The following is a 26,967-nucleotide window of genomic DNA, read 5'->3' as shown; positions in this document are numbered from 1 at the left end:
CTTATCACATGCCAGGAATTCCCAAACAATTCCAGAAATAAAGATGCTTACAAATCTCCCTCCTATTTTTTTGTTTGGTCTTTGCGAACATTAAAAAGAGCTGGAAGCAATAAAAAATTAAAACCCATAAATAAGATTGCAATGTTCTCAGACAAACAAAACAAGGTGCCTCACAAAAGAGAAAATAAAATATCATACTCTACCTTGTGGTTGTAGGGTTTGTTGGAAAAGAGTTCAGGGCTCATGTAGTAGGGGGTGCCTATGAGAGTGCTGGCCATGTCATACTGGTTTTCCAACACTCTGGCTATTCCCAGGTCACCCACTTTGATTATGTTTGTTCGTGTCAGGAAAATATTTTGAGTTTTAAGATCTCTGTGCAGAATGTGCTTTTCATGTAAATACTGGGGAGAACAAAAAAACCACATAGAGCTAATTAACTCCTAATTCGTTCCTCTACACTGAAAAGTAAAATCTCATTACACAAATCAAAGAGGGAACACAAAAGCAGAAGAGACCCATAAATCACTCTCAAAGTCAGGAGTGCCCTGCTAGTACAGTACTAGTGAATTAACATTAAGAATGACTAATACCAGGCACAAAATTTGGCACTCTTTACCTAAATCTCCCTGTGTGGCTCTTGTAAGTCAGCAGAAAAGAAGAAATAAAAACGTAAGGTTAAGACTCAAACTGTAACTCACTTTCTGCTGCTTCCATTTCTTGACAATCTTAGTCTTAAGTATAAAATCTCAGTGGAAATTACAATGTCAGCTTTGTGTAAACAGGGAAGGAAATTAGTCATAATAAACAAGAACAGGCAGTACTGTAGACTTATGTATGTTTGATCACAACAGCCAACTTTTAGATAGAATTTTCTTTCCAATTTCTTATTCTTTAATGTTGACATTTATATTTGGTCTTTATTGCTAGAACAATTGCCTTTAAAGTTTAATAACCTAAGATTACTAAATTTCAAAGAAGTGAGACAAGATTTAATAGAAACTAATTAATAGTCTAAATATACCATTAAAAAACACCAACAAAACCACAGAACACAAAACGCTTCTGAAATAATCTGCCCCCCCTTTTTCTTTCCCCCCTCAAAAACTACATTTAACCTAAACTTTCAAACCAGAGAAGCATTTCAGACTAGAGTTGCAAACACCCTGGAGGTTACCACTGTCTACTGTGCTACAGAGTTATGGACATAAAATACGATAGAAACTTCTTATTTCAAATATTTGCTTTGACTGCAGTGACCTGGGAGCATTTTTAATATACTAATAACCACTGTATTTAGATGTTATCCAGCCAAACAGGATTTCAATAAATGTAGAAAGAGCCAAATTAAGCTTACGTCTGAGGGTGACAAATTTATACTTTATTTTACCTGCAGTGCCATGGCAATCTGGACAAACCACTCCACCACCTGACTCTCAGGCAGGAGTTTGCCCTTCTGCTCCTTAAGTTTGTGGTAGAGGTCTCCTCCCTCACAGAAGCCCATGACAATGTACAAGTGGCCATCCTGCCCCTGCCAGGACTCTCTGTAGGTGACGATGTTGGGGTGTCTCAGCTGGGACAGCAGCTGTGCCTCCTGCTCTGCCGCTCTCCTCTCACGGCTGGGAGCATTTCTGAGGTTTAACTTTTTGATGACATACTGGAAAAGAAACAGGAAGATGTAGCACAAGGGATCGAGGTGACTGTGCAGAAGCTCCAGGGAATTTCCCAGGTCTTGGGGAAACACAGTATTTGAAATTCCACTCTTTATTCTACGTGGACGCTGTAGTTCAACAGTTATGCATCATTCCTACCCTTATACCACAAAAATGGAAGAACTGTGGCCATTCTGTTCATCTACCTGAATACAACTCTGCACAAGAATTTTGTGTTTTACTTTCTTTTGACCAGTGTTCATATTTATCTTCCCCCCCACCATTCTCATTTTAAATGTGCGTCTTTTGTTCATCTCTTAAGCCTGAAATACCTGTTTGTGCACCACAGTTACACTCAAAAAGGGCCACTTCAATAGTTACTTTAAATATACAGTAATAATAAGGAAAGTATATAGTCACATGCAAAAAAATTACAATGATGTCTAGGATAAAAGTTAGCTGAAAGAGACAAAAGGTCTTGTGGTCATTCCTAAATTTCTTTTATTCTGTATTCAGATGGGTTAAGAATTTTTCAAAGCTACACATAAAAGCTGTTTTTTACCTCCCTAATATGTACTTGTAATTCTAAGGAATTTCAGGTTTTAGCAAAAATATAGCTGAGACAATAAAATTCACAGCACACTTTTATCACCCACAGCACCAATACTTAGTTCTGACCTGGCCCCATCCCAATGTAAATTTTGTGGTAATCACTTTAGGGCATCAGCTTTCCAGGGAACAAACATCCCACAGTTACACCTGACCCTGCTCTTATCTGAGAACTTTTAAATCAAAACTTCTAAAAAAATTTTTTACTTGCTGAATTTCAGCATCCTCAGCGATTGTTCAGTGTTTGCTGCCCAGGCTGGGCCTAATAATTAGCCCAATACATTTAATTAGTGCTAAGGAGATGCCCCTATATACCAAGGGAACCAATTACCCAGAAAATCCACAGCACCTCATGACTTTGTGTTTCAGAAATCTGCTGGATATAACCTGTGACGGTGCAAAGCTTCCAGGAATATCACAAAACTGTGTACAGAATCATCTAAGTTTAAAATAAAATGGAAACGCTGCAACTACTGTGTTCTACATGGCAAGTCAACTACAATTCTATCTTTGAGCACAGAAACCAAAAGTTTTTAGCTTTATATCAGCATCTTTTAGATTATACACTACCAAAAAGCAAAAAGCACATGTATTAGCCTTATTTTAAACTTGGCATTGATTATATTTGGTTTAATGAGCATGTTCTCCTGGCAAGATTCCCATGAAATCTATTGCAAAGCTCTTCTACCTTATTTGATACCGAATTGTGTACAAATTGCATTTTGTTTTATTTTAAACATTTAGAGCCACTTGACTTTCTCCACAAATAAACAGCATTCAGTTATCAGCAAATATGCTTAAATAAGACATAATTTCTTTCACAGAACACAAGTGGCACTATGCCAAAGCCACAACAAAAAAATCCTGATCATCTTGCTACAGAAGCAAGTTTGTAAAAGTTGGCAAAAGATAAGACACAGTAAAACACACCAAACATTTAAGATGAAAAAAAAACAAACAGGAAGCAAGGCTCTTGCCAATGTTAATGACCAGCAGCACGACAAAGAAATCCAAGGACCTGTATCCAAGTGAAAGTCACCTCAAAGCACTGTTTACTTTCAGGATGAGGTTAGCAGTTCTTTGAGGACATTGGACTATGCACTGTGGTGATGGCCTGGAGGGAACAAGTCCTGCCATCACTAGTAGGCAACCCACACGTCGTAGGGATTCACCTCCGGATTCCAGCCAGGGAACTGCTTTCATCCGGGCAGGACACACCCTCTGATCACTGCTGGGAACAAACCTTTTCCCATCATCTTCAGGACAATTCCAGGCTTAAGGCTCACACCCAAGGCTTCTGTAATACTATTCTGTGGGTCTTCTCCATCCCCATTTCTCTACCCTCTCACATTTCCTATCAAACACCTCTGCTTTGGCCAGGCAAGACAGGTTATTTCAGTTTTCCAACAAAAATCATTGCACCTAACTCTGACACAACCAAAACTTCCCGGGCTGTGCCGCAGCCGATACAGCAAACACAGAGCCCATCTTCCTCCCACAGAGCTGATGCCAGATAAAGCCAACACCAGGAGCTGGTTTTCCATCCTTGCCATCATATTTATCTCCACCACACGTGCACATCTTGAAGACGCTGCACAAGCAGTAACAGGGCAAGAGCAACCTGTTCTGCCTCACGCTAAGAGCAGGCTGTGCTTCCCTGTCACCCAAAGAACTACCCAAAACAGCTTTCCTCCACAAAACATTTCATTGTACATTAAAAAAAGGGAAAAAAAGTGTTATTGTTATTTTTACTTACATTAATAAAAAAAGTTATTTGGGGGGCTTGGCTTATTGGGGGAGAGGGGCAGGGGGGGTTGAGATTAAAAAGACAAGGGAAAGACAAGGGAGGATGGAAGAGTCTTCTGCAGTTCTTTAACAAAGTCCTGACAGACAAAGGAGAAGAACACGAACAGCCCAGCTGGACCAGCCCAGCTCATGTGGCTGCAGATACAGCCTGACACCAGGCGATGGTCACAGACACACCCTCACACCAGGTGACGGTCACAGCCACACCTGACACGAGGCCAGGGCCACAAGCCAAGGCCGGGCCACAGCGGGATGTCGGTGACACCCCAAGCAGACCCTGCGGCACCCCCAGCCCAGCCGAGCCCCGGCCGTTCCCCTCACGCCGAGCCGCGGCCCCCGCCGTGCCAGCGCCCTGCGACCCGCCCCTCGCTACCTGCTTGCGGTCCTGGCGGTGCCGCGCCAGGCTCACCTCCCCGTAGCTGCCCTTCCCCACGGCCCGCAGGAAGCAATAGGCAGCCAGGGACATCCTCCTCCCGCCGCCAGGGCCGGGCAGCACCCACTGCCATAGAGATGCCCGGAGCAGCCGCAGCCATGGGGCGCCCGCCGCGCAGCTTTATGGCGCGGCAGCGGCGCCGCGGCGGCCATTTTGGAAGCGGGCGAGACCGCCATGTTGAGAGCGGGCAGTGAGCCTGAGGGAATCCCTGAGGCACCAGCGAACGCGCCGAGGTTTTCCCTCTTCTACGGCCCTAGAAACACGGAGGTCCCCTCGCAAACTCTGTGTGACGGGCGTCCTGGGCTGCAGCTCGATGTGCTGAGCCCCGGGGAAGGCTGGCGACAGGGGCACGGTGACAGCCCAGTGGGCAGCTGTGCAATAACACCCCACAGCAGGTCCCACCACCTCACCTGCCATGGGCACAGCTGCCCCTGTCAGCAGCTCACAGAGCCATCCTGTCCCTTTGGGTGGGGCACAGAGTTGGTCAAAAAACATCCAGACTGGTTTAAAAGGAGCGCCTGGACCTCTCCTGTGTCCCTCAGGTGGCTGAGCACCTCAGAACGCTGACTGCAGGAAAACCATGAAATAAAATGTTTCATTATCACTGGGCATTTAACTCTCAGTCCTCAAAGTTCATCAGTGGAGATAAACCAGCTAAAAAGTTTAGGAGATAATTAACACTGTCAAGATAACAAATAGAGGAAAAGGGCCAGGCAGCTGCAGGCTGGATGGGCATTGAGGGTACAAGATGCAAGACCTGGGAGCTTGGACCTGGTTTCAGCCACGAAGATAAGAACCCATGTAACGGGAAGTTTCTGTACTGGGCAGGACACGTCAAATAACGATACCTAAATGGAGTACCTGGGTGATAACACAGGATTACAGGAGTAGTTTTGAATAGGAGGTTAAATCGTTGTCACAGGCTGCAAACTCTGTCATGGCTGCAGTAATTTGGGCCAGGGAAAGCCTTTAAGGAAGTATCAGAAAGATGACGGTTTTCATTTGGCAAAGAAGAGAGTCTGGAGAGGAGATTAATCTCAGTTGCTCCTACAGAAATGGTTGTTGAATTTCTGTTTGAAGTTATTACGTGGAAGTGACACTGCTGAAATAGTCTGTAACAGATTTTGTAACAGTATTCTGTAGACTATGCAAATTAAAAATTCAGTGTTTGATTTTTCCCAAATGCCTAATGTTTAATCCCACTTTTCTCATTGAGTTATTTATTAACACTTGGTAAACAAAGCATTATATATTTATGCATATCGTTCCAATCCGAACCTTACTTTTTTTCCAAAATGGAAAACAATCTATTGCTTTGTGTTTTGTTATTGATTCCTACCTTTGCATCATCAGATGTTTTGGTAACACATATCAGAAGCATCAAGGTAAGTAACCAACTGCATATGGAGCTCCCACTCTTCATAGATTAATTTCTTGCAATTTATCAGCATTTATCAGAGAGTTCATACAGTGCTGACAGCAGGAGCTCTGTGTGGACGCAAGATCGAACTTGGGACCCAGACTGGTTGACCTCTAATCAGCCTCAGTGTTCCATCAGCTCTGAAGTTCTCCTACCTCTCTTTTTAAAAGCATCCCTTTCTTCTGTTTTCTCTGTCATCACCACATAGTGGTAAAATGTTTTAGTGGTTTTATATTTAAATGTGTAAAGCAATCAGTGCTGCCAGGGAACTGACTTTAGCACATTTTGCAATGCAAAATATCAGTGAAAAGATGCCTCCAAGAAGCAGAAAACAGAAACATAACATGGCATCAAGATAAATGTCCACTATCCAAATGACATGGTAGGTTTTTTCTCAAAAGATTTGCATGTTAACACAGCATGAAATATATCTCTTAAAAATATCTGTCCCTCAAGGGGGCCATTCTGGTTTCGATTGATCTCTGAGTAAGGCAGTGCTGCCTGATGTTTTGCCTAATTTTCTTTGGTTAAGTTACTGCCCACTACCCCTCCCCTCCATAAATTATTTTCCTCTCTCTCAGTGCTTACATACTCTGAAAAGTTATAGAGAGCAAATCTCCTTAGGGAAGATTTTGAGTTACTGTGTAGAACAGGACAAAGCAAATTACAGTTCATTCCTGTTGATTAGGTTATGGTCTTTGCCAACACTTTTTCTTTGAAAATCAGGATAGTAACATGCCTAACTTTCAAGAATCAACTTGAGATTTAATGCTGCAAACTGGAAATGCCAGTGATTCTTATTATTTAACCATTATGTAGCCCAGATATAATGTAGCTTTTTCCTGCTGATTACCATAGTACCTGTTGTTCTCTCTGTGTCTTGCAACTCTAAAGCCTTTCTAAGTGGAAAACTGCCAAAGCTCTGGGCAGTGCTCCATCCATACATGCAGAATGCTATGGAAAAGTCAGTTGATTCTCTCAGTTTTGTTATATACCTTATGCAAGTGTGATTGTGATTGAAATGGAGGGGATTGCTTTGTAGTGTGAAGGTCTCTGTCCCCATCTGTGTCCTGGCCCCAAGGAGTGTGTGCCAGCAGGGAATGGTGAAGTGTGGCTGGAAGCCTGGTTGGCTGATGACCTTCAGGCTGCCAAAGCTCCTTTTAGAGCCATAGTCAGGTAAACAGAGTTGGCAGACCCAGTTCTGGTGAAAATTGAACAAAAATCCGAATCAAAGATCCCTGCGTGTACTGGCACACCTTGTTCCTATGCATGCAGCTACTAAGGGTGGGAAAGATTTTCCTAGGTTAAAAACAACCTGTAGAACTCCATATTCAGAGCATTCAAAGCATGGGGAGCGATGGTACAGCCATCCCTTTATGGCCCTCTCATTTTGGCAGCAGCTCACAGGGAAGTTTGGTTGGTGTGGCTGAGCTGCATTAGGGTTTCTTCTCCGTGGCAGCCAAGTAGCATCCTTTGGGATGATGAAATCTTCAGTGTTGCCTTAGATTTGGAAATAATTTTTGTGCCTTGTTTTTCCTATGTAGCACTTAGGGATATATGCAAATACCTCATTCCTGAGGTCCCATCAAGTTCACCCTACGCTCTTTGCTGAGTCTTTTAGTCACGCTGTGGTTTAGTTTCCCAAGCTGTACAATCAGGGCTTCTTTCAGCAAGTGCTGTAATGGGGACCCTCTTTACCCTCCCCATTTTCTTGGGAGTTCAAATTTCTCTTTTCCCCTCCAATTTCTATAGATTTTTTGCACCTCTATTTTTTGTTGTTGCCACACCAAAACAGTAGTGAACAAAGGAAGAATTTGTTGCTGTTGCATAATGGAAAAAACCCATAAATTCTAATAATTAGTGCACCTGGCAAATATATAGCAATAGTACAGAAACATTTTACCAAGTAATGATTATCCAAGGTAGAGCATATTAAAATCTCATTTTTGTCTAGAATTGCATCATCTTTTTGAGTGGCACGTTATCGCTTTCTACCCACATAGCTTAAAATGACCTTGATGTTAGTGACATCTCAAGCTACCTCCAAGTGAATCATTAAAAATTAAAAAAAAAAACCAAAACAGAACAAAATCACAGACTCACTCCCCTCCCCTGTGCAAATCAGGGTCAGCTAGAGCAGGTGGCTGGGCAATGTCCAGCTGAGTTGGGTATCTCCATTGAAGATCAGCCCAAGTACAAAGCCACTAATGCCTTTCACTGAGAGATTTTTCTGTAGTTTCTTTTTCAATGAAAATTGCAGAGTACTCCTCTAAAGATTTACAGAATCAAAACAGAACTCCTTCAAAACAACTGTCAAACCCATAATCCTGATAAAGAATATGCACAACAGCAATCCTGTAAAACTTAAATGCAGGTAAAGTATCTTTTAATTTGAAGGCAGGAGTCAGAATTGCAGAATTTGTAACTAAAGAACACATTTTTGTATGTGTTTTTTATATCCTTAAACTGCTTGGTAATTCAACTGTGAGGAAATGTTTGTACCAAACAAACTGACGTTTCAGTGACTTCCAGCTTTTCATTTCCCAAGGTCCATACCTCAGTTTGTGTTTTGTAAGGGGAAATCACAAGCTGTAATGACAGCATAGAGACAGAAAAGATAATTTCACTTTTGGAAAGGACAGGTTTGAATTGGTGCACAGTCTACACAGGCATTAAAGAAATCCATGGAGGCTTCTGGAAGGGGAGAGATGCACTCACGGAAATGATCTGTGTGGCAATAACAGATGGAAAGATGAACCTAGAGAAATGTGTCCAGATTTCTTGGCCAGACTCTTAGAGCACTTGAGAAGCCTCCCCCCAAACCTTGCATTACCTAACATTTAATAATGTCTTGAAAGGAACTCCAAAACAGACAAAAAATAACCCTCTGTGTCTCGGTTTCCAACCTGCAAAACGCTAAGTGTGAAAGGTGCCAAAAGCCTTAAATGTACCTGAGATGTGTATCTCAAAACCTCATTAGGTCCTTATCCCTCTGTTTGGTGGAGCAGCCAAACACGCCTCCACAAAATGTGACCCCCTGGAGGCTCTCGGAGCCAGACGAGATAAGGTGTTTGCAGCAGAGCTGATGAGAACTGAGTTACACAAGCTGTTACGGTAATAGGAGTCCGTCAGTTAGTTTAATGCCTGCCCTCTCTTTCAGAAGAGAGGACGTGATATTTTTGTACAGCTTCTGATATTTCCACCTACTCTGAGAGCAAATACGGCAAAAAAAAAGTTGTAACTGTTTATTTTTTTCCCCCTCCATGCAGGCTTTAATGGTGACCGTCTCTCCTCTCTGTAATCTTACTGAACTACCATCATACTTTGTCATGTTGAGTTGAGAGGCTGGTGGGGTGAAACAGGAAAAATTTAGGAGTAAGTCTGAAATGGTGTAATGGTGGGTCTGCCTGACAGTGTGGATATGTGTGACTGGAAAAAAAATGTGCAAACTGGGTTTTTATGCTTTGATACAAACCCTTTTTTTACTTCCAAAGGAGAATAAGTTTGAAAAGAAAATATGTACCATAGGACCTAGATCCAGGAATTGCCAAGAAAAAGTTGTCACTCTCAGGACAAGATATTCTGGTTTTACTTGATGTCACCACAGAGCCAGCCTATATTCAAGGAGTCCTATTAAGCAAATTTTAGTGTGTTTTGTAATCTCGGTGACATTTAGTCATAAATGGCACTGAACATTCTTTTCCTCTCCCTCTCCCCTCATCTTTGTTTTCAGCAGGAAGAAGACACTTTTTGTGTCACTTGCGCAAAATACAAAATGAGCAACATACCTTACTTGCTCTTCCCTCAAATTTACTTCAAGTTTACTAATGAAGACCTTTCTTGAGCCTTCCTTCTCCTGGACAGCTTCTTTTGGCTTGTGACAACTGCACAGGTGCTAAGTGATTTATTTCTAAAAGCACCTTCTTATTCATGATTTTTCCCTTTTTTTCTCTTTACAGAAGCGAAATGCTGAGAATGACTTGGTGAGTAAGACTTGGTTTTGTCCAGGCTACCAAGAAAGATTTATAGTGACAGGAATATTCTGTGTTCACAAAATGTTTCTGTGAGTGAGCAAGTGGATATATCTGGAAATAGCCCAGAGCTGCCTGTTTTGGGCAAAAGGTTGAACTAGACAGTTCCTTTTTAAGGTCTGATGGAAAATCCTGGACAAGAAAAAAGAACGAACAAATTATTTGTAACTTCATTGTATTTGAATGAATAGCAAAATTGTTTGAAATCACCTCTGTATCTCTTAACAGACATCTATTCAATGTTGGTTTTATTTTTACTTTTGTTTTGTATTGAAGTTATCGTTAAAGAAGGCAAGAGACCTGATGTCTGAAGGTGATTCCACTTGGCACCTGGATCCCCTTCAGTAATGTTTAAATGCTTGGATTGTTTGGGGACCTTCTTAATCAATCAGCCAGAGATCAGTCCCACCATAAAAATTCCACAGTTCTTTCCAGTGCTGGCTTTGCTGAGAGAAGCAGACCTTGTTTAAGGAGTTGCCTAATGAATCACATCTGCTGTTACCTGTGCTTTCACATACTCTCCAGCAACCTTATACCTGAGCATTCAAAGAAAATCAGTGTTGCCCTGCCCATTGCCTTGTTTAAAAAAGAATGAGCTCCAGTTGTGAGGAAGTTGAGAATAACATAAAGTGAAGTTTGGAACCATCTGGAATTGTTTTGGTCTATTTTTAAACAAGGTAATTACTTACATCCCTGTTTTAGGACTGTGATAATTACAGTCACCGATCCAGGGAGGCAGCAAGTAAATTGTTGTGCTCTTTGAGTAACCATAAAAAGTCACTCTCTCAGTAGAGAAAATAAACCATTTTTTTATAATGGCAGTATCTTTGCTGTGGTGGTAGTATTTTGTTAAAGGGGCTGTAGTTATAACTTGTGGAATAGTGCCACAATGGCATTGTGATAATATCCCAGGAAACACAGCTTTGCTCCAGTTCTCATGATTCCTGGTTTGCTTTGGAGTGATCGATGTCCTGCCATGGTTTCTTTTTAAAAGTATGATGATGACACACAGCAGTGTAACACCTGGTGCTCTTTTTTCCCGTTGTTTCATTTCTCAATCTACAGGTTGTCAATGGGATAGAAATCTATAGCATGAAGATTGATAGTAAAGTAACTTCCCGATTTGCCCACAATGTCATCACCAGTCGAGCTGTCAATCGTGGGAATGTGTCCAAAGAAGTCTTCTTTGATGTTGAGCTCCCCAAGACAGCCTTCATTACCAACTTCAGCATGTGTGTAATTTTTACAATATCATTAGAGGAGACTAAATATCTGTTCAAATTCAACTGGGAGAAACTGAACCCAACTGTTCATTTTTACTTTGCCATTTGATAGATTTTTAAATGCCTCCTGGGTAATTTTCTGGTACTGTTAACTTAATGTGTAAGATACATGGAGAAAGGCAAACATTGGTACATCTATAGAAAAATGACTAATTTTCAATTATTTCTTTTCATCACTGTGGACCTTAGGGGATGGGGGACCTTCCCTGGAGATCCATCCACCTTTTCAGAAATACCACTTACTCTGGTGTTATCAAACCAGGAAAGTTCCATTACCTAATTTCCCTGATGGCATTATAGCTTAATTTATCTCTTCATTTAAAAGTCACATTTGAATGAAAGGCTCAGCTGTAGACGGTGACACTTGGACAGGTGAGTCTCACCCAGAGGGCTGGTTTGCCAGTAGATGAGACAGGATGGTGAAGCTGCTGAAATGTAGGAATATGGCAGGGGTAAGTTGTGTTGCCATCAGTGCAGTTCCACCTAAATTCACTGGGGAGACTGGTTTCAGTGAAAGGGCTCCAATCTTGGCAACAACAGGTCTCTGAAAGTGCTTTTTAGCAAACCAATCAACAAAGGGAGAATTTCTATGGTAACTTTTCATGTATTGTTCAACTAAACTAGGACTTTTTCATCTGCAGGACAATTGATGGTGTCACTTATCCTGGAACTATAAAGGAAAAAGAAGCTGCAAAAAAGCAATATGAGAAGGCTGTTTCAAGAGGACAGACTGCTGGTCTTGTCAAGTAAGAATGATGCCTTGTGTGGCTTCCACACCATCATCCCATAGCAAACTGTGAGATTGGAAATGCTGTGTTCTGGTATGTTACTGACATAATGGGACCAAGGAACAATCATTAAGTTAGAGTTATTGTAGCACAAATTATAAAAAGGAAATACAACTTCTGACTACACAGGCAGTATCTGCAGTCATGGAAAGGCTGTATCTGCAACTTCCACTGACCTGTTCCTGGGATTAAGCTCACTGGGAAACTTGAATAAAATCAATAATTTGAGTATGATTTTAGCAATAGATCCTATTTAGAACAGAAAAAAACCCCCATCTTTGTTTTACTTCTTTTTGAAAATCGTATGCCACCAACCCAAACAATAAATATTGTAGAAGAGGATAAAGATACTCATTTTCCTACCCACTTAATACAGAGCTTCAGGAAGAAAAACAGAAAAATTCACTGTCTCAGTCAACATTAAAGCAGCCAGTAAAGTGACTTTTGAACTCACATACGAGGAACTGCTGAAGCGACGCTTTGGAAAATACGAGATGTTCATCAAAGTGAAACCAAAGCAGCTTGTCAAAGATTTTGAGGTAAATGGCAGACTGATCAAATTTGACTATAACTTAAGAGCTGATGAATTTCTGTACATCTGTTGAAAGCGGAGTACCATGGTCATTCCATCTACTGAGCATGCCAAAAGAAATCATGTATGAAATCCTGAAAAACCTATTTCAATGCCTTTGGGTAAAATGGAAGATTAATATCTTTTGCATATGCCTTTATAGCATAAACTACACCTTTCTTACACCACCATGAAACAACATCATCTTAAATCACGTTGATGCATATATTGCATTGTAGAATACTGCAGCTTTTGTGTGTTAAAACTGGTTTTTGATCACTCTTATCTGCCTTGGTAGAATTCCAGTATCTGCTTTCAGGTAAGTTATATTTCTATTAAGGTTTGTTTATTTGTACCTTTGTTTTTAACCCCTGTGTGTAAAAAGGCCTGTCTGGCTGAAGATGTGTCCACACAAGTGTAGATTTGGACTGCCATTTTGAATTACAAAAGTAAATTTCTATTGCTTTTATGAAAATGCTTCTCTCACATCTGTAGTTGCCTGTCCTCCTGGAAATGGCTGAGTTGATGTATTGTGTGTTAATCAATGACAATGAATTTTCAATTAATGTTTCAGATTGAAGTAAATATTTTTGAGCCCCAGGGTATCACTGAGCTGGAAGCAGAAGGAACATTCATCACCAATGAGCTACAAAATACCATTAAAAAAACTTTTTCAGAGAAAAAGGTACATTGACTACTGAGTTCCATAATTTACTTATTATGGCTATAATTTGAAAATAATAATGTTAGTGCTAGCAATGGAAGTGAGAGAAAAAAAAAATAGAGAAAATGCAGTAAAAGCTTGTCCGTGCAAATGAGCTCTGAATTCTAAGGTAGAAAGTTGAAGGCCTTCTCAAAACAGTTCTGAAGCCATGTAAGTGTGAACAGGATACTGTGCCAAAACTAGTAGGCCTTGTCCCACAGCAGCATTTGGAAACCTGGATACCAGTAAGAGTATCTCTTATAAAAGAACTGAGTCAGAAACAAGTAGTTTTGTATTGTATGGAGGCGGTAGAATTCCTAAGAACACAGACTGCCCAACAGGCTTACCAAAGGTATCATTCAGAGTGGAGGGCTGACCTAAGGCAGATGGGGAAGCACATGGAGAAAGTCCTAGACAGCAGCCTTCATCTGCCAGTTACCCACCAATGAGTGTATAAATACATATGGATGCATACAAACTAATAGCTAACCAGATAACCCAGGTTATTCTCATGTCTGTGAATATAGATATACTAGCTTTAAAAAAATGCAAATGTGTTCTGTAGGAAATGTTCAGCTATGAAGGTTCAGATCTGATGAAGGCTTTCCTTTGCAGGGGCACATCTCTTTCAAGCCAACTCTTGATCAGCAGCGAACCTGTGCAAATTGCTCACAGTCTGCCTTGGATGGGGATTTTACAGTAAGATATGATGTGAAGAGAACAACTCCAGATAATTTGCAGGTAAATTGAAATTCTCAACAGTTAAACAGCCTGACTTGCATAGGAACAGTCAGGGAGCAGTGAGAGACAGCTGTTTCCTAAAGGACAGGGAGCTGAGTGTGACAGCACAGCTGATGGCACAGGGGCATCACCAGCCATGAGCCCACTCCTCACAGTACCTGAGCAAGGCAGACCCTGAGGCAGCACTCAAATTCCACTGAGAGTCCAGGTCATCAGGCAAGTTTGTGGTGATGAGCCCAAGGTCCAGGCAGGAAGTCAGTCTTCAGGGTGGGATCCAAAACATTGGAGTCCATGGATAGGGACAGGTGATATAGCTGTGATATAGCTGGACACAGATGTTCTGACAGTGTAGCTCAGGCAGGAACTAAAGGCCCAGTCTTGCACTTAAATGATGCTCCTGGGCCCATGGACACAGGTGAGACTAGTTGGAGCCATTAAAACCTTTTAGTCCACTCAGAGACCAGACACTAAATGAGAGTAATATCTCCTTTATCTGTTTTATCTTTACAATATACCAAAGTTTTTGGTGGTGTTATGTTTTTTTTTTTCCCATTTTATTTTTCAGATTGTCAATGGCTACTTCGTACACTTCTTTGCACCAACAAATCTTCCAAATTTGCCCAAGAATGTTATTTTTGTAATGGACACTAGTGGCTCAATGTATGGAAGACCAATGGAACAGGTAAGTTATTACATTACTGAAGTTTCAATGAAAGAGCTGGGAAAAAGTACTGAAAGGGATATGAGCTTTTCATAGTTAGGACTCCTCATTCTAAGCTAATGCTCAGAATTTTCAGGTTTTGGTGTTGCATCAAAATATCCAGGCTTGCTTGTGTATGAGCTTCTCCACCAACCTGTAGCTACCCATTTCCCATCACTTTCAATTTGCCATGCCAGCTTATCCCAGCATAAGCAACAATCCATGACAGGAGATCTGATTTTCCTTTTAGCTACAAAGACTTACCAGGTGTTCTTGCAGCTGACTGACTTCCCTAGAGTTACTCTGAAACAGGCACAGGGACTGGCAAGGACAGAACAAGCTCAGGATTTTTTCACAACATCCTGTGTAGAAGTTAAAAATACCCCAGTGCTGAGAGATTAATAATAATCTGTAAGCACCTATTCTGTTAAATGTTGAATTGTGTATTTAAACCTCTTTGTTTTATAGACAAGAGAAGCACTTCTAAAAATCTTAGATGACATTAAAGAAGATGATTTCTTCAATTTTATATTGTTCGATACTGGTGTGTCCACCTGGAAAGAAACATTAATCAAGGCCACTCCTGAGAATTTGAAAGAAGCAAGGAAGTTTGTTCGGAACATTGATGCTTCAGGCAGTAAGTACTTTACTGGACTTGCCAATTGGTCACTGTTTAAGTTAAATTATCTGTTCATTCTGTGAACACAATGCTATAGCTTGTTGGGTTTTTAGATTACTGATGAGACACTCCTGAGGCTGAATTTTACTCAGAATATGACATCTATTTCTCTCTATGTTTCCAAAGTCCAGGTACTTCTCTATTTAAACATCCCCCTGCTTATAAACCCAAATCTTTCATTTTCATACTGTAATTAAATCTCTTCAGATCCCAATGAAAAATGGGCCTTTCTTTTGGTGATCTCTGCTGAACCCAAATTTCTATGTCTACCTCATAGTGACAAATTTACATGGTGGTTTGATGAGGGGAATTGACATTCTGAATGCTGCTCATGAAGGGAACCTTGTGCCCAAGAGAAGCGCTTCTATAATTATCATGTTAACAGATGGCCAGCCAAACCAAGGTAAGTTTCTCTTGGATAGAATAATAGAGTTAATTAACTAATAAAAAATTCTAGTTAAAACTGGCCTTCACCTTTGACTTCTTGATGTTTTCATGATTTAAATGCTATTATACAGCATCATTATACTAAACCAAGTTTTTGATAATGCCTCCTAAGAAATCTGAACATGATGGGTCACATTTAATTTTGTGATCATTTTATCTATTTTTGAAGACAACTCAAACGTTTCCTGGTTTGATGCAGGTGTATCAGATATTCAGACCATTGAGACACATGTAAAAAATGCTATTAAAGGAAGATACCCCTTATACAACCTTGGTTTTGGCTCTGGTGTAGACTATGGCTTCTTGGAGAGGATGGCACTGGAGAATAAAGGATTGGCCCGTCGGATTTATCCTGACTCTGATGCAGCTTTACAGCTTCAAGTACAGTAACTACCACTTAAATTAGATGAAAATACATTGGTTCAGATAACTATACAGTTGTTGTTCTTTTCAAGCAATCAAAACCCCAGTGTGTAATCTGATACTGGAATACTCCAATATCTGCCATAATCAGAATATTAGAATCATAGAATAGTTTGAGTTGGAAGGGACCTTTAGTTGCATTTGATTTTCTCCTTCCCTCATATAAGCAGGAGATGGAAGGACAGTAAAAGGGAGATACTGTGGGCTATGGCAGAGAGTTCAAAACTTGGCACAGGGTGACACAAGTCATGCTTCTGAAGGGCACCTGGTGTGCAGCAAACTTGCTGCAGTCATTTATATCCCAAACCTCACAGATCATGTGGTTAATGTCATGTCAAGGGACAAGAAGGGGAACAGATCATAAAGCTCTAGATATTCTGCCTTTAGAAACTTACTGGAAGCAGGTGTATCCTACCCTACTTCTAAGGCATTCTAAAGTTGTGTAAGACATGAAAACAGGTATAGGCCTTACGAGGTTGACTTTTTTTACTTCTCACATTCCAATAGCAGCCATTCAAAAAATTTACCAAAGAATTAGATACTGGATTTCATTTCAAGCTCTGCTTGAAATCAAATATAATAAAAAATAGTCTGCTTTGACTATGTTGTTACGTCAGTCTCTGCTGGGAATAGATCTAGAAACTTATCTCTATCAAATACCAGGGATCCCTCTTGATTCATCATCCACAGCATGTTGTTCTCAGATATTTTTTTCTCTCTCTAAGCGAGACTGAAGAGTTGTATGTCCTTTCTCATCTCCCTTATTTGTAGAGTTTTTAGGCCTTGTGATCTGAGAGTTAACCAAATATTTATATATTTCTTATAAAATACTCTTGCAGTTTTTATTGCCAAAATAGCAGGGTGTTTCTGGTTACAGATCTATGAATTAAAGAAACAATGAGAGTTAAACGTTTTCCTTTTTTTTTTTTTGTATCTTATAGGGGTTTTACGATGAGGTGTCAAATCCCATGCTCATAGATGTGGAGTTAAACTACCCAGAAAATGAAATATCAGACCTAACTATGAACAGTTTTAAGCATTTCTATGACGGGTCTGAGATTGTGGTGGCTGGACGTTTTGTAGACAGCAACCAAAACCATTTGACTGTAGATGTGAGAGGTGAAGGTGTAAGTATGGATTTCTTTAACTTATGTAAGATACACAAAATCTCTGAATGTTCAAAGCTGGCACTACTTAATTACTTAAAATATTTATTGGTGTTTCTTTACCTCAGTGACAGGACAGGTTACTGCACATGTGAGAAACTAAACGTGCCAAAGTCATTGCTTTTAAAATTGCAAATTACTTACCTAACAGGTGTAGTAGGGTCAGTCTGGAACAACTTTGTGCAGTGTGACTGGATTAGTTTTGCTAACAAATATATATAAATATACTCATGTATTTATACATATCCTCATATATTTATAAATATATAAATACTGTATGTATTTAGTCTCTAAATACCCTACCTGGTTCTTTTGGGAGCCAAATTTTCAGTGTTCACAGGCACTTCTTTTCAGTGGATGAAGAAAACCAGTGAATAAGCCAGCTGAATATTTGAAATATCTTCCCCTTAAAATAGAACTCTACTTCTAATACCTCTCCACATCTGGATTCAGTAAAAATATTTACCCCTGATATTCAAGAAACAGAACACAAACATATTCTAGACCATGTTGTCATAAATCATGGATTGCAAATATGCCCCATGGACTGTGGACTTTGGTGTACTTTAAATACAAATAATGTATTACTGTGAACTTAATTCCGACATATCTGCTTGAGCATGTTCCTCTCTGAAATCAGTATCATACTCAAAGTTCTTTAGATCCTGAGTAGCCAAATTCTGATGAACAAAAACACCATGTGAATTTGGAAACTGTGTTATGTCCTGTAGTGTACACCTCTGACCTTCACAGAAACAACGGGTCAAAATTCCTGACACAACACTGGCAATCTCCTGGGCAAGTGCTGGGTGGAACCAGACTATTTTTCAATTTTATAAGGTTTTCAGATGTGAAGGTCTCGATTTTTGGGAGGTTCTGGCAGTCCCTGGCTACTTATGATACAGAGAAGCTTCCTTACTCCCAACAGGCTAACGATGCCCTGTCATACACTACACAGCAAGATGCTGAGCAAATGGCTCAAGCTTTCCAAGAACAAGAATACATCTTTGGAGAGTACATTGAAAGGCTCTGGGCTTATCTTACCATTGAACAGCTCCTGGAAAGACGGTAATTGTATCTAGAATAACATCTTAGCTATGAACTCCTTAAGCCCTCTGACTCCTGCAGCTTCTAGGATAAAAATCAGTAAGGAAAATCCCCCTACCTATTCTCCTCCCTAGCCTCAGTATTCCTATTTCAGGTTGCAAATGAAACAATTTTTAATTATTGCAAGTATAAAGCACGGTTTTGCCTTTTTCTTGGATAGCCAGGGGAATCAGAAGTGCTTTTAGAGTGTAACAAATTGTCTTAATGATAAATTAGCTGCAGAGAAATGACTTCACTTTAAAGTAAAATATTGAATTTGGTGAGTAATTCAGCAGTCACTGATGCTGGGAGTCTGTACCTGTATTCAGTATTGCAGCTACAGGAGAAGAAAGGGAAAACCTTACAGCTGAAGCCCTGGCTCTCTCACTGAAGTACAAGTTTGTAACGCCACTGACATCCATGGTGGTAACAAAACCAGAAGAAGATGACAGTGAAGATGTGATTGCTGATAAACCCACTGAAGGTATAGACATGTTCACATTTTTACTGCATTTGAGAAGCCAAGTGTTCATTTGATGTTCTCCTAAAGAAAGGCTTTCATGTGGGCACAGTTTTAAAACATGTATCTGAAAAATCTAATTTCCAAGCCTGGCACATGTGTTTATGCAAAATTACTTTTCATTGTAAATCTCACTTCCATCAAACCATCCTTCATTACTAAATCATACAGGCAAAGTACTATAAATTTAAAATAAGTGTATTTTAAACTAAATATATAAACTGTTACAGAAAAAAAACAAACCAAGAAACATTTCTAATCTAATAATCCAGCTATATTAAGATGAGTTCACATCACTTTCTCCTTTATTTTTCCACATACTTCAGCCTAGGGGCAGATGTAGTAACCTCTTTCTGCATGAAAGAGGAAAATTTGCACGAGCTCTTCCTCATGCAGGATGCATCAAGTTGTAAAAGTATTTGAGATGACATATGTAAAACACAACATTCATATATATTGCAGAAAGAGAAGCAATTATATTGAAAGTAGACAATTTGTTTTCAACTCCTCTGATACTTTGGCTAGTGATGAACTTTGTGCTTAGTAGAACAGTTCAGCCTCTCTGTTCAACATCTGTGTAACAAACACTCTGCTCCTCTCTAGCAAAGCAAGGCAGTGCTGTTTGCTCAGAGTGCCCCAAAGCCACCCAAACTTCATCTCTGTGTATTGTTCCAGCCACCCTGGTTCTACAGGTCTGACAGAGGCTTTTCAGTCTCTTCTGTCAGCACCCAGTATTTTTTTTCCCCCAAATTTTTACCTAGAGCCCCTAAAAGTTCTTGCAGGCTCTGTGTGGGCTCTCTGCTGCCTTCTACATTAAAAACTTCCTAATCTTTTGAATTCAGCATGAAAACTTAAGGCATTTTAGTGTAACAGAGATACTTACAGGGGATTAGTGGGTTTTTCTTTCAGCTGGAATAAATCCTGAAGCCAATGAATTGCTAAGTATCTTTCAACTGTGAATAATTCTTCAGGCATTCTGCTGATAAGTTTTTGCATTATTTTTCATAACCCTCATAATGGAATACTGACACAAAACCCCTTTATGTTTAAGTTAACATTCAAGTCACTATACAACATAGTGACTTTAAAGTTTGCACCTGGCCTACATAAGATGAAAACCCCAAACATTTGACAGAAGAGACATCCACTCACTCATCTTCATCTCTTTGCTTTTCCTTTCCAGGTACTTGTGGTACCTGGCTCCTCTTTGAACCTCTTTCCCAGGAAATCCTCTCTGTACATAGAAAGTATAGAGCAGAAATAGGAGAAAATACTCAAAGGCTGCTTCTGTACAAGAAAAGAAAATAAAATCATTGTACACACCCTGAAGTCTAGGTTCACAAATCAGATTACTGAATCATCCAGTCAGTATTAATAGAATTATTCAAATGCCTCAAAACCTGCAAAAGAGCAAACCCAATAAGGAACACTTGCAGTATAAGTGTGGCATAACAATAAAACAACTACAAATAAAGCCCTTGTCCCATGCATAATAAATTGCAGTTTTGCTGCCCCACATAAAAGCTTTTTACTTTCAGTGTGTTTCTGTTTGATCTACAAATATTGAGTTGTATCACTGGGAAGAAATGGAATTGTAAAATACTGAAGATACCTGGTTGAGTTTTCAAACAGTTTTAAATTTTTTTCTTAGAATATGTTTTAACTGGATCAGAATCCCTCCTGTTTAATTATACAACTGAAATTGTAAATTTCTCTTTTTCTTCCTTTTACTCCTTGCCTGCCCATGGTAACAGCTGAAGGTATGTACATTTCTTATTAAATTTATGTCATATTTTTAACTGTTAGAGATGGATTTCCCACATTGGTTTTTTGATCTAGGATGCAATATTTTCAAAAAATTCTTAGTGAATAAATCAAGATAGTGTTATAAATACATTTAAAATTTTTTAGGTGGATAAGTTTGTAGTGTTTTCAGTGCGGTTCCTCCTGTCTCTGATGATTCCAGCATCCCACCACAGGCCCAGTACAAGTAAGCTGCTCTGCAGGGCTGGCACTGGGGGCTCCCAGGTACCTGTGTGAGGCAATCCCATACAAATATGTGTTTATTCGTGCTGTGATTGCCACTCCTTCAGACATCCCAACATAGTTTCAGGTGTAAAAAGAGCAGAAGACTAGAATAATATGGAAGCAGGTGGGCAAATCTTACTGACTTCCCTTCTGGGGAAGTACAGTTTAGGGCAAGGTGGCACAGAGGAATCAGAGAAGAGCAGGTTGTCCCAGTCCCATACAGAGCCAACCCCATGCCAGTGGAGAAGGAACATTTTTGCTGAAAAGGAAGGTGTGCTTTCAGCCCTTTCATGACACTGCTTTGTAACAGTCTCAAATAAACTGGTTTGACTAAGTTTTTCCTTTGTAATAAGTTAGAAATTTATACATAATTATAAGATTTTTTTTAGTTGATTTTGGTGGAAGGAAGCGAAAAAAATTAGTTTTTTGTTCTTTGTAGCCTCTAAAATAACATTTTGTTTCCTTCACAGCACTGACTTCCGTATCTTCTATGCTCAGTAAGTCATTAAGGTTCTGAATGGAGCAGGATCTGTCAACTGAAGTTACCAGAGAGCTGGAGACTGCCTTGTCTGGGTTTACAACTGTACTTTAACAAATACTGCCAAATTCTGCTCCCTGCTAAAAACACACTTCAAGGTTGAACAATACGAGGTGAAAAAGTTTCAGCTAAATAGTTTTTGAGGAGTAAATGCCAATTCATCCATCCACCAATTTTTCCTGAAAGGTGTTTCCCGAAAACAGAGGATGGACTTCAATTTGCGTCTCCTTTGGAATTATATAAAGCAAGGGCCTATGATGTCCAACATCCTGGTTAAATTAATATCTTCAGTTACTTGTGCAAAAAGCAACTGTTTTAATTCAAGAGAGAGAAGCAGCAACTGACCCATCAAATGGCTGGCTGGAAAATCCTGGGAATAGGAGAGTTAGATTTACCTTTTCGCTCTGGGGATTAGTCTCAGTCTCTCTGTCTCTGTCTAGTTTTCTCAAGTTTTCGTTGAGAGGACTTAAATTTGTTCTGGAAAAACAGACGTCAAAATGTCAAAAGTTTTCACTGGATGATGTTGCATTACCTTGCTAATAGCTTGATCCTAAAGCCTGAGATATTTGTGTCCTGCAGATACATTACTTGGGCTCTGTGGAGACCCTCAAAGCAATGTAGACAAGTGAAATCTGTCTCTGTTGTGAAGCTTTTTTTGATTCAAAAGCAGCACTAACTGTCATTCCTGGCTTTAAAAACCAGGATGGAATTAGTGATTTAGCAAGCATATTAAACCTCCTGACATCTTACTTGTACCATGCAGAGAGCATGTACATTTTCCATTTTGATGTGTTTTCCGAACAAGTTTTTTTCCTTCTGCAGGTTCACAAATGTATCGAGGCTCTGTGTCACAGCCCACATGGTACACCAGTGGTGAGTGGTTTGAGTGCTGTCTGCTTAGAAGGAGAACAAAAGAGGGTTTTAAAGGCTAAATTATACAATTCTTATGAGTCTTTTTGATAATTCCCTTCCATAAAAGCTGCCATTTTTCATTTTCAAGGGGCTAATATTTTAGTTTACTTTAAACATCTCTCAGTGTCTTTTAAAGATCAAGGAATTGAAATTATTTGTGGTCATTTTCTCAGCCCTCGTTCCCATTGGTGGGCTTTGTGTTGGTACCTGCCTGTTCTCTATTCAGGTCCCTTCCTGCTCTCAGTAACACTTTCATGCAGCTTGTGAAGGGCCCAGTTCCACTGGCACAGTATTAACTGCTCATGTGGAGCTTTGCCTCGTGTGTCACTGTAAAACACCAGTGATTTGCCTTTGCAGTTGATGGGGACCCACACTTCATCATATCAGTGCCACAAAAAAGAGATGCCATCTGTTTCAATATCAATGAAAACCCGGGTACTGTCTTAAATTTAATAAATGATCCAGTTACAGGTGAGTTTTAATTTATTTTTTTTTTAATAATTGGTAAATCACGATACTTCTAACAAAATGTCCTGTGTGTAAAGCTGTTTCTCTCTTTATAATGCATAAGCTTTTTTTCCCTGCAAAGTTAGTAGGAGGTCCTGTAGTTATGATAGGGTACTATTACTATGACTGTTTTCACTTCTTGGAGCAAAATGAACTTTTAAACTTTGTTTGAAAACCACTGTGAGGGTTGAGAGTAGTAATTTGTCTCAGTGAGTTTTAGTGCAAACGATAAAATAATCCTTAAATTGCCAGTTCATGGAATATCTGGTGAAGAGAGACTGATGTCACACAGGCCATCTGTGCCCATCACAAACTCTTTGTGTTCTAGGAAATATTGAACTTTTCTCAAGAAAATGATTGTTGGCTTTCTGGAAATTCACAGAACAGCCCCCAGGGCTTTGTTTTACTTTAGCACAAATATGCACAAGTAATTCTGATATATTTTGCAACTCAGACCTAATTCCTTTGGTTTTGTTAAATATTCAAGACACTCCTTGGCATCAGTTAATCAAGTCCTGTCTATAAAACAATACTTGTTTTTTTTCTATACTAGGCATCACAGTCAATGGAGAACTCATTGGTGATAAGAGAGCAAATAGTGATGCAAAGATCCAAAATTCGTATTTTGGAAAACTTGGCATTGCAAATAAGCACCTGGATTTAAAATTGACAGTAACTCCCGAGAAGATCACAGTTCAGAATGGCAATGAAAAAACAGGTTTCACCTGGCTTGACTCAGTCACCTTGCAACAAGCAGGGTAAGGCTTAAAGAAAGGCTATCAGTCTCTTGCATTGCTTTCTACACTTCTTTAAACATTGATCAATAATGCACTTCTATGATTTCTTGTCTGAATCTACAAAAGAAATTGATTCAAGCCCTGCTGGACTCTGCTCTCTATTTTGTTGTGTAACTGCTGAATTATTCACAAATTCCTCTGCTTGGAATAAGTAAGTGAAAATTTTTCCCTGATGGTATATTACCATGACTAAGGCAAAACTAGATTTGGTCTCATGTTTAATGCAGCAGTGTCTTGCAAATACTTGAAGATTAACTTTAGACACAGTGTGTAATCTTTCAAAGGCATAATAATGCACCATAAACAATCTCCAGTTTAAGAAATGGAAATTGTGGCATTTACAGAATAGGTACATTTTGCCCTGTCAGCAGGTCTATTTTTCATGGGATCTCTCTATTACAGAATCATTTATACCTGTGCAAAAGGAAGTTCAGAAAAGGAATGGGCAACATCTCCTCCTCCTGCCTTCTCAAGGCCTGGCACTGCAGCAGAGAGCAAAACTTATTCACACCTTTTTGTTTGTTTTTTTTAAAATTATGATAGAACATGGATGATACCAGTAACACAATCAGAAGCAAAACTTCTTTATCCTAGCACTAACCTAGGCAGTTTGGGAGTTGACTTCTCTGAAAAGCAAAAGGAAAACGTGTCATGTAGCATCCAGCCAAGGAAGTGATGGTTTTATCAATAGAATTTGTATTACTGAGCATGAGGTGCTGTATCTACATATCACTGACCTATCTGTGATTAATTGCACTGTTAAAAGACCAGTTTTGGTAAAACCATCTTACTGAAAAGTTTAAAGGCCAGGTGGCCTTTTCCAGTGTCATTTAATATGATTCTGTGACTGTCTGTGAACACACATACAGAGACTCCCATGGACCAAACTAGGCAGCAAACCCTCTCTTTTAGACAACACCCAGCACTTTATAAAGCCATGTTTATATCTTGGACAGGTTTCTTCTCACATTTCTTCTCCTTACTGTTAACTCTGGGAAGCATAATGTCCTAATTCATGTTTTGGTTTTTTTTCCCCTCAGTTTAACTTTAATAATTCATAGAAAAAAAAATCTGGTGCTCTCAATGGGCAGTGGTGCCTCATTTGTTGTTGTTTTGCACCAAGTATGGAAGAAACATCCTCTCCACCGAGATTTCCTAGGACTGTATACATTGGAAGAGGATAAACTGTCTGAGCAGACCCATGGATTATTAGGTATGACTTCTTTTAGTGTTTCCATGCTGGTCCTTCCTTATGAGGCTGCATAATTTGTAGACACAAGCTTGTACTTAACCTTTCTGAACTGAGAATGGAGGAAACTGAGATGACATTGATTGACAGTATTAAGATTTGTGACAAAATATTCTGGGCTCAGACTGTGTGAATTATCTTTTCACAAATTTCTCTGCTTCTACTGCTGAAATCACTGGCACTCATTGTCCTCACTGGCATCTTTAAACCTCTTTATCTTGCAAAGTCCCACTTACAGATTGTTTTTTTCTTACTACACTATTCCTCCAGTCTCTTGGATGGTTTAACCTCTCCTTTCATCTTATCACCCTTTGCCTAAACACAGGCCCTCTGAAAAAATACTTGTTTGCCTGATCAAAATTTGCCAAACCTCAGTTAGTGGATCCTTGTAAGAAAAGAAATTGCTAAAGTATAGCTTGATTAAGGTATATCTCGATTTATTAGCATATATTAAACCCACAATATGCCTTTGTATCATCCAGGGTTTTCCTCATGTTAACCAACATTCTTTGTTTTAGTAGAAAGTGAAGTTGGTAGTTTAGGGATCAAAAGTTTGATCCTATTTTCTGCCAGTGCAGTGGGTTTGGTGGTGGGCATCCTCTGCTGCAAAAAACAGAGCAGACATTTGCCTTCCAATTTTCACTTAAAAAATCTGGTGAGGGCAGCAAACATTCCTTTTGGATCAATAAGTTTACTCAGTGTGGAAAACAATGAACTGCACCAGCCCAGAAAGGACAAAAGTGTGCAAAAGCTAATCCTGGCAGGAGCGCAAAAATTCCTTAGCTGTCAGCCTTGTGCTGAGCACAATCACATCCAGAGATTTCAGAGATCAACACAGACATTATTTGATTCAAAAAAAAGCTAAAAACTTGGGGACTATATCATAAATACAGTTGACTAGACAAGACACCAAGTGAGGATATCTTGAAAGATATATAGAAAAGGCTAATTGTATTGTGCACTCAGAAGTTGGAACTTATATCCAGATGATATGGATACAATTCTGGATTGTAGATAGAAAATAATTCCATGGGCATATGTTCAACCTTACATGAGACCTGGTGTTTGCTTATCCATTCAAACCCCTGAAGGGACGTGGAAACCAGCATGGGGATGTAGAAATCCTGGGATTTCTGTTTGGTTGCTGTTTTAATGTGTGCAACATACCTGAAATGTTAATTTTGGCTTCTATTTTTAGGACAATTTTTCCACCCCATTGACTTCACCATACTTGAAATTCATCCTGGGTCCGATCCCAAGAAACCAGATGCCACAATGGTTATTAAAAACAATGAACTGATAGTAACGAGGTACAAAATAATTAAGTCCTTAGCAAAGACTTAGGCAAGATTGCCTTGTCCAAGTGCAGTTCCTACCTTGGTACTCCCATGGCTGTGCTTCCCTTTCAGGGGCTGGCAGAAGGATTACAGAAGAGATCCCAACCATGGCGTTGATGTTCCCTGCTGGTTTGTCCATGACAATGGAGCTGGGCTCATAGACGGTGTTCACACAGACTATATTGTTTCCAGTCTGTTTTAAGCGACTACAACTTCCTCCAAATTCGTGGGTAGACAGATGATTTGTCTGAAAGAACAGTATTTTTCAATGTTTAAGAACTATTAAATATCTGTAAGCATACCGTGTTTGGCAAGGATGATGTATGATGGATTCTCATACAGTTTTGCTGTGCATTTGGTGGAATCCGAAGTGCAGGGCAGCTGTTCCCCTTGTGTGCACAGATATCCCTCCTCCTCTGGAACGTCCTCTTTATTAGGTTCAAAATTCTGACTTTGAACGTTACTTTGTAAAACATAACAGAAACCTTCTATCCAATATTCAATCAATAACGGAGTGACTTAAATAAAAGCCTCAGCACTCAGT

General features: G+C 39.7%; 2 protein-coding genes across 4 annotated transcripts in view; one reads left to right on the top strand and one right to left on the bottom strand.

Moving 5' to 3' along the window:
• Positions 1–7,825, bottom strand: part of NEK4 (NIMA related kinase 4) — a 17,821-nt gene extending 9,996 nt beyond the window's left edge. Inside the window, exons 1-3 of one of the 3 annotated variants that reach the window (XM_027700585.1) lie at positions 6,913–7,825; positions 1,388–1,654; positions 204–401 (exon numbers count right to left, since the gene is read on the bottom strand). In XM_027700585.1, coding sequence (XP_027556386.1) covers positions 204–401; positions 1,388–1,501 — 312 coding nt within the window. In that variant the 5' untranslated portion in view covers positions 1,502–1,654; positions 6,913–7,825. Of the gene's footprint in view, positions 1–203; positions 402–1,387; positions 1,655–4,437; positions 4,667–6,912 lie in introns of those variants that run through there. The other 2 variants (XM_027700583.1, XM_027700584.1) reach the window with 2 other exon arrangements.
• Positions 5,769–26,967, top strand: LOC113975934 (inter-alpha-trypsin inhibitor heavy chain H3-like). Its single transcript, XM_027700582.1, has 22 exons — positions 5,769–5,882; positions 9,877–9,900; positions 11,014–11,180; positions 11,873–11,977; positions 12,396–12,558; positions 13,165–13,275; positions 13,909–14,034; positions 14,600–14,716; positions 15,203–15,371; positions 15,691–15,816; positions 16,060–16,241; positions 17,225–17,410; positions 18,378–18,517; positions 18,865–19,019; positions 20,810–20,815; positions 21,554–21,580; positions 22,444–22,494; positions 22,891–23,004; positions 23,594–23,798; positions 24,878–25,050; positions 26,285–26,396; positions 26,496–26,967. The coding sequence occupies exons 1-22, from the start codon at positions 5,793–5,795 to the stop codon at positions 26,623–26,625; spliced, it is 2,679 nt and encodes an 892-aa protein (XP_027556383.1). The 5' UTR covers positions 5,769–5,792; the 3' UTR covers positions 26,626–26,967.

The sequence above is a fragment of the Neopelma chrysocephalum genome, unplaced genomic scaffold (genome assembly GCF_003984885.1).
Source record: "Neopelma chrysocephalum unplaced genomic scaffold, ASM398488v2 Primary Assembly neopelma1_147, whole genome shotgun sequence".
Lineage (NCBI taxonomy): Eukaryota > Metazoa > Chordata > Aves > Passeriformes > Pipridae > Neopelma > Neopelma chrysocephalum.
Note: the sequence above shows the minus strand (reverse complement) of the source record. Positions and strands in the feature narration are given on the sequence as shown.

What these genes read in the sequence shown, in the direction of transcription:
- LOC113975934 (XM_027700582.1), top strand. Translation starts at nt 5,793, where the DNA reads ATGGAAAACAATCTATTGCTTTGTGTTTTGTTATTGATTCCTACCTTT. An exon ending in CAACTCCAGATAATTTGCAG is followed by an intron (nt 14,035 to 14,599) that starts GTAAATTGAAAT and finishes TTTATTTTTCAG; the next exon opens with ATTGTCAATGGCTACTTCGT. An exon ending in TTCCGTATCTTCTATGCTCA is followed by an intron (nt 21,581 to 22,443) that starts GTAAGTCATTAA and finishes TTCCTTCTGCAG; the next exon opens with GTTCACAAATGTATCGAGGC.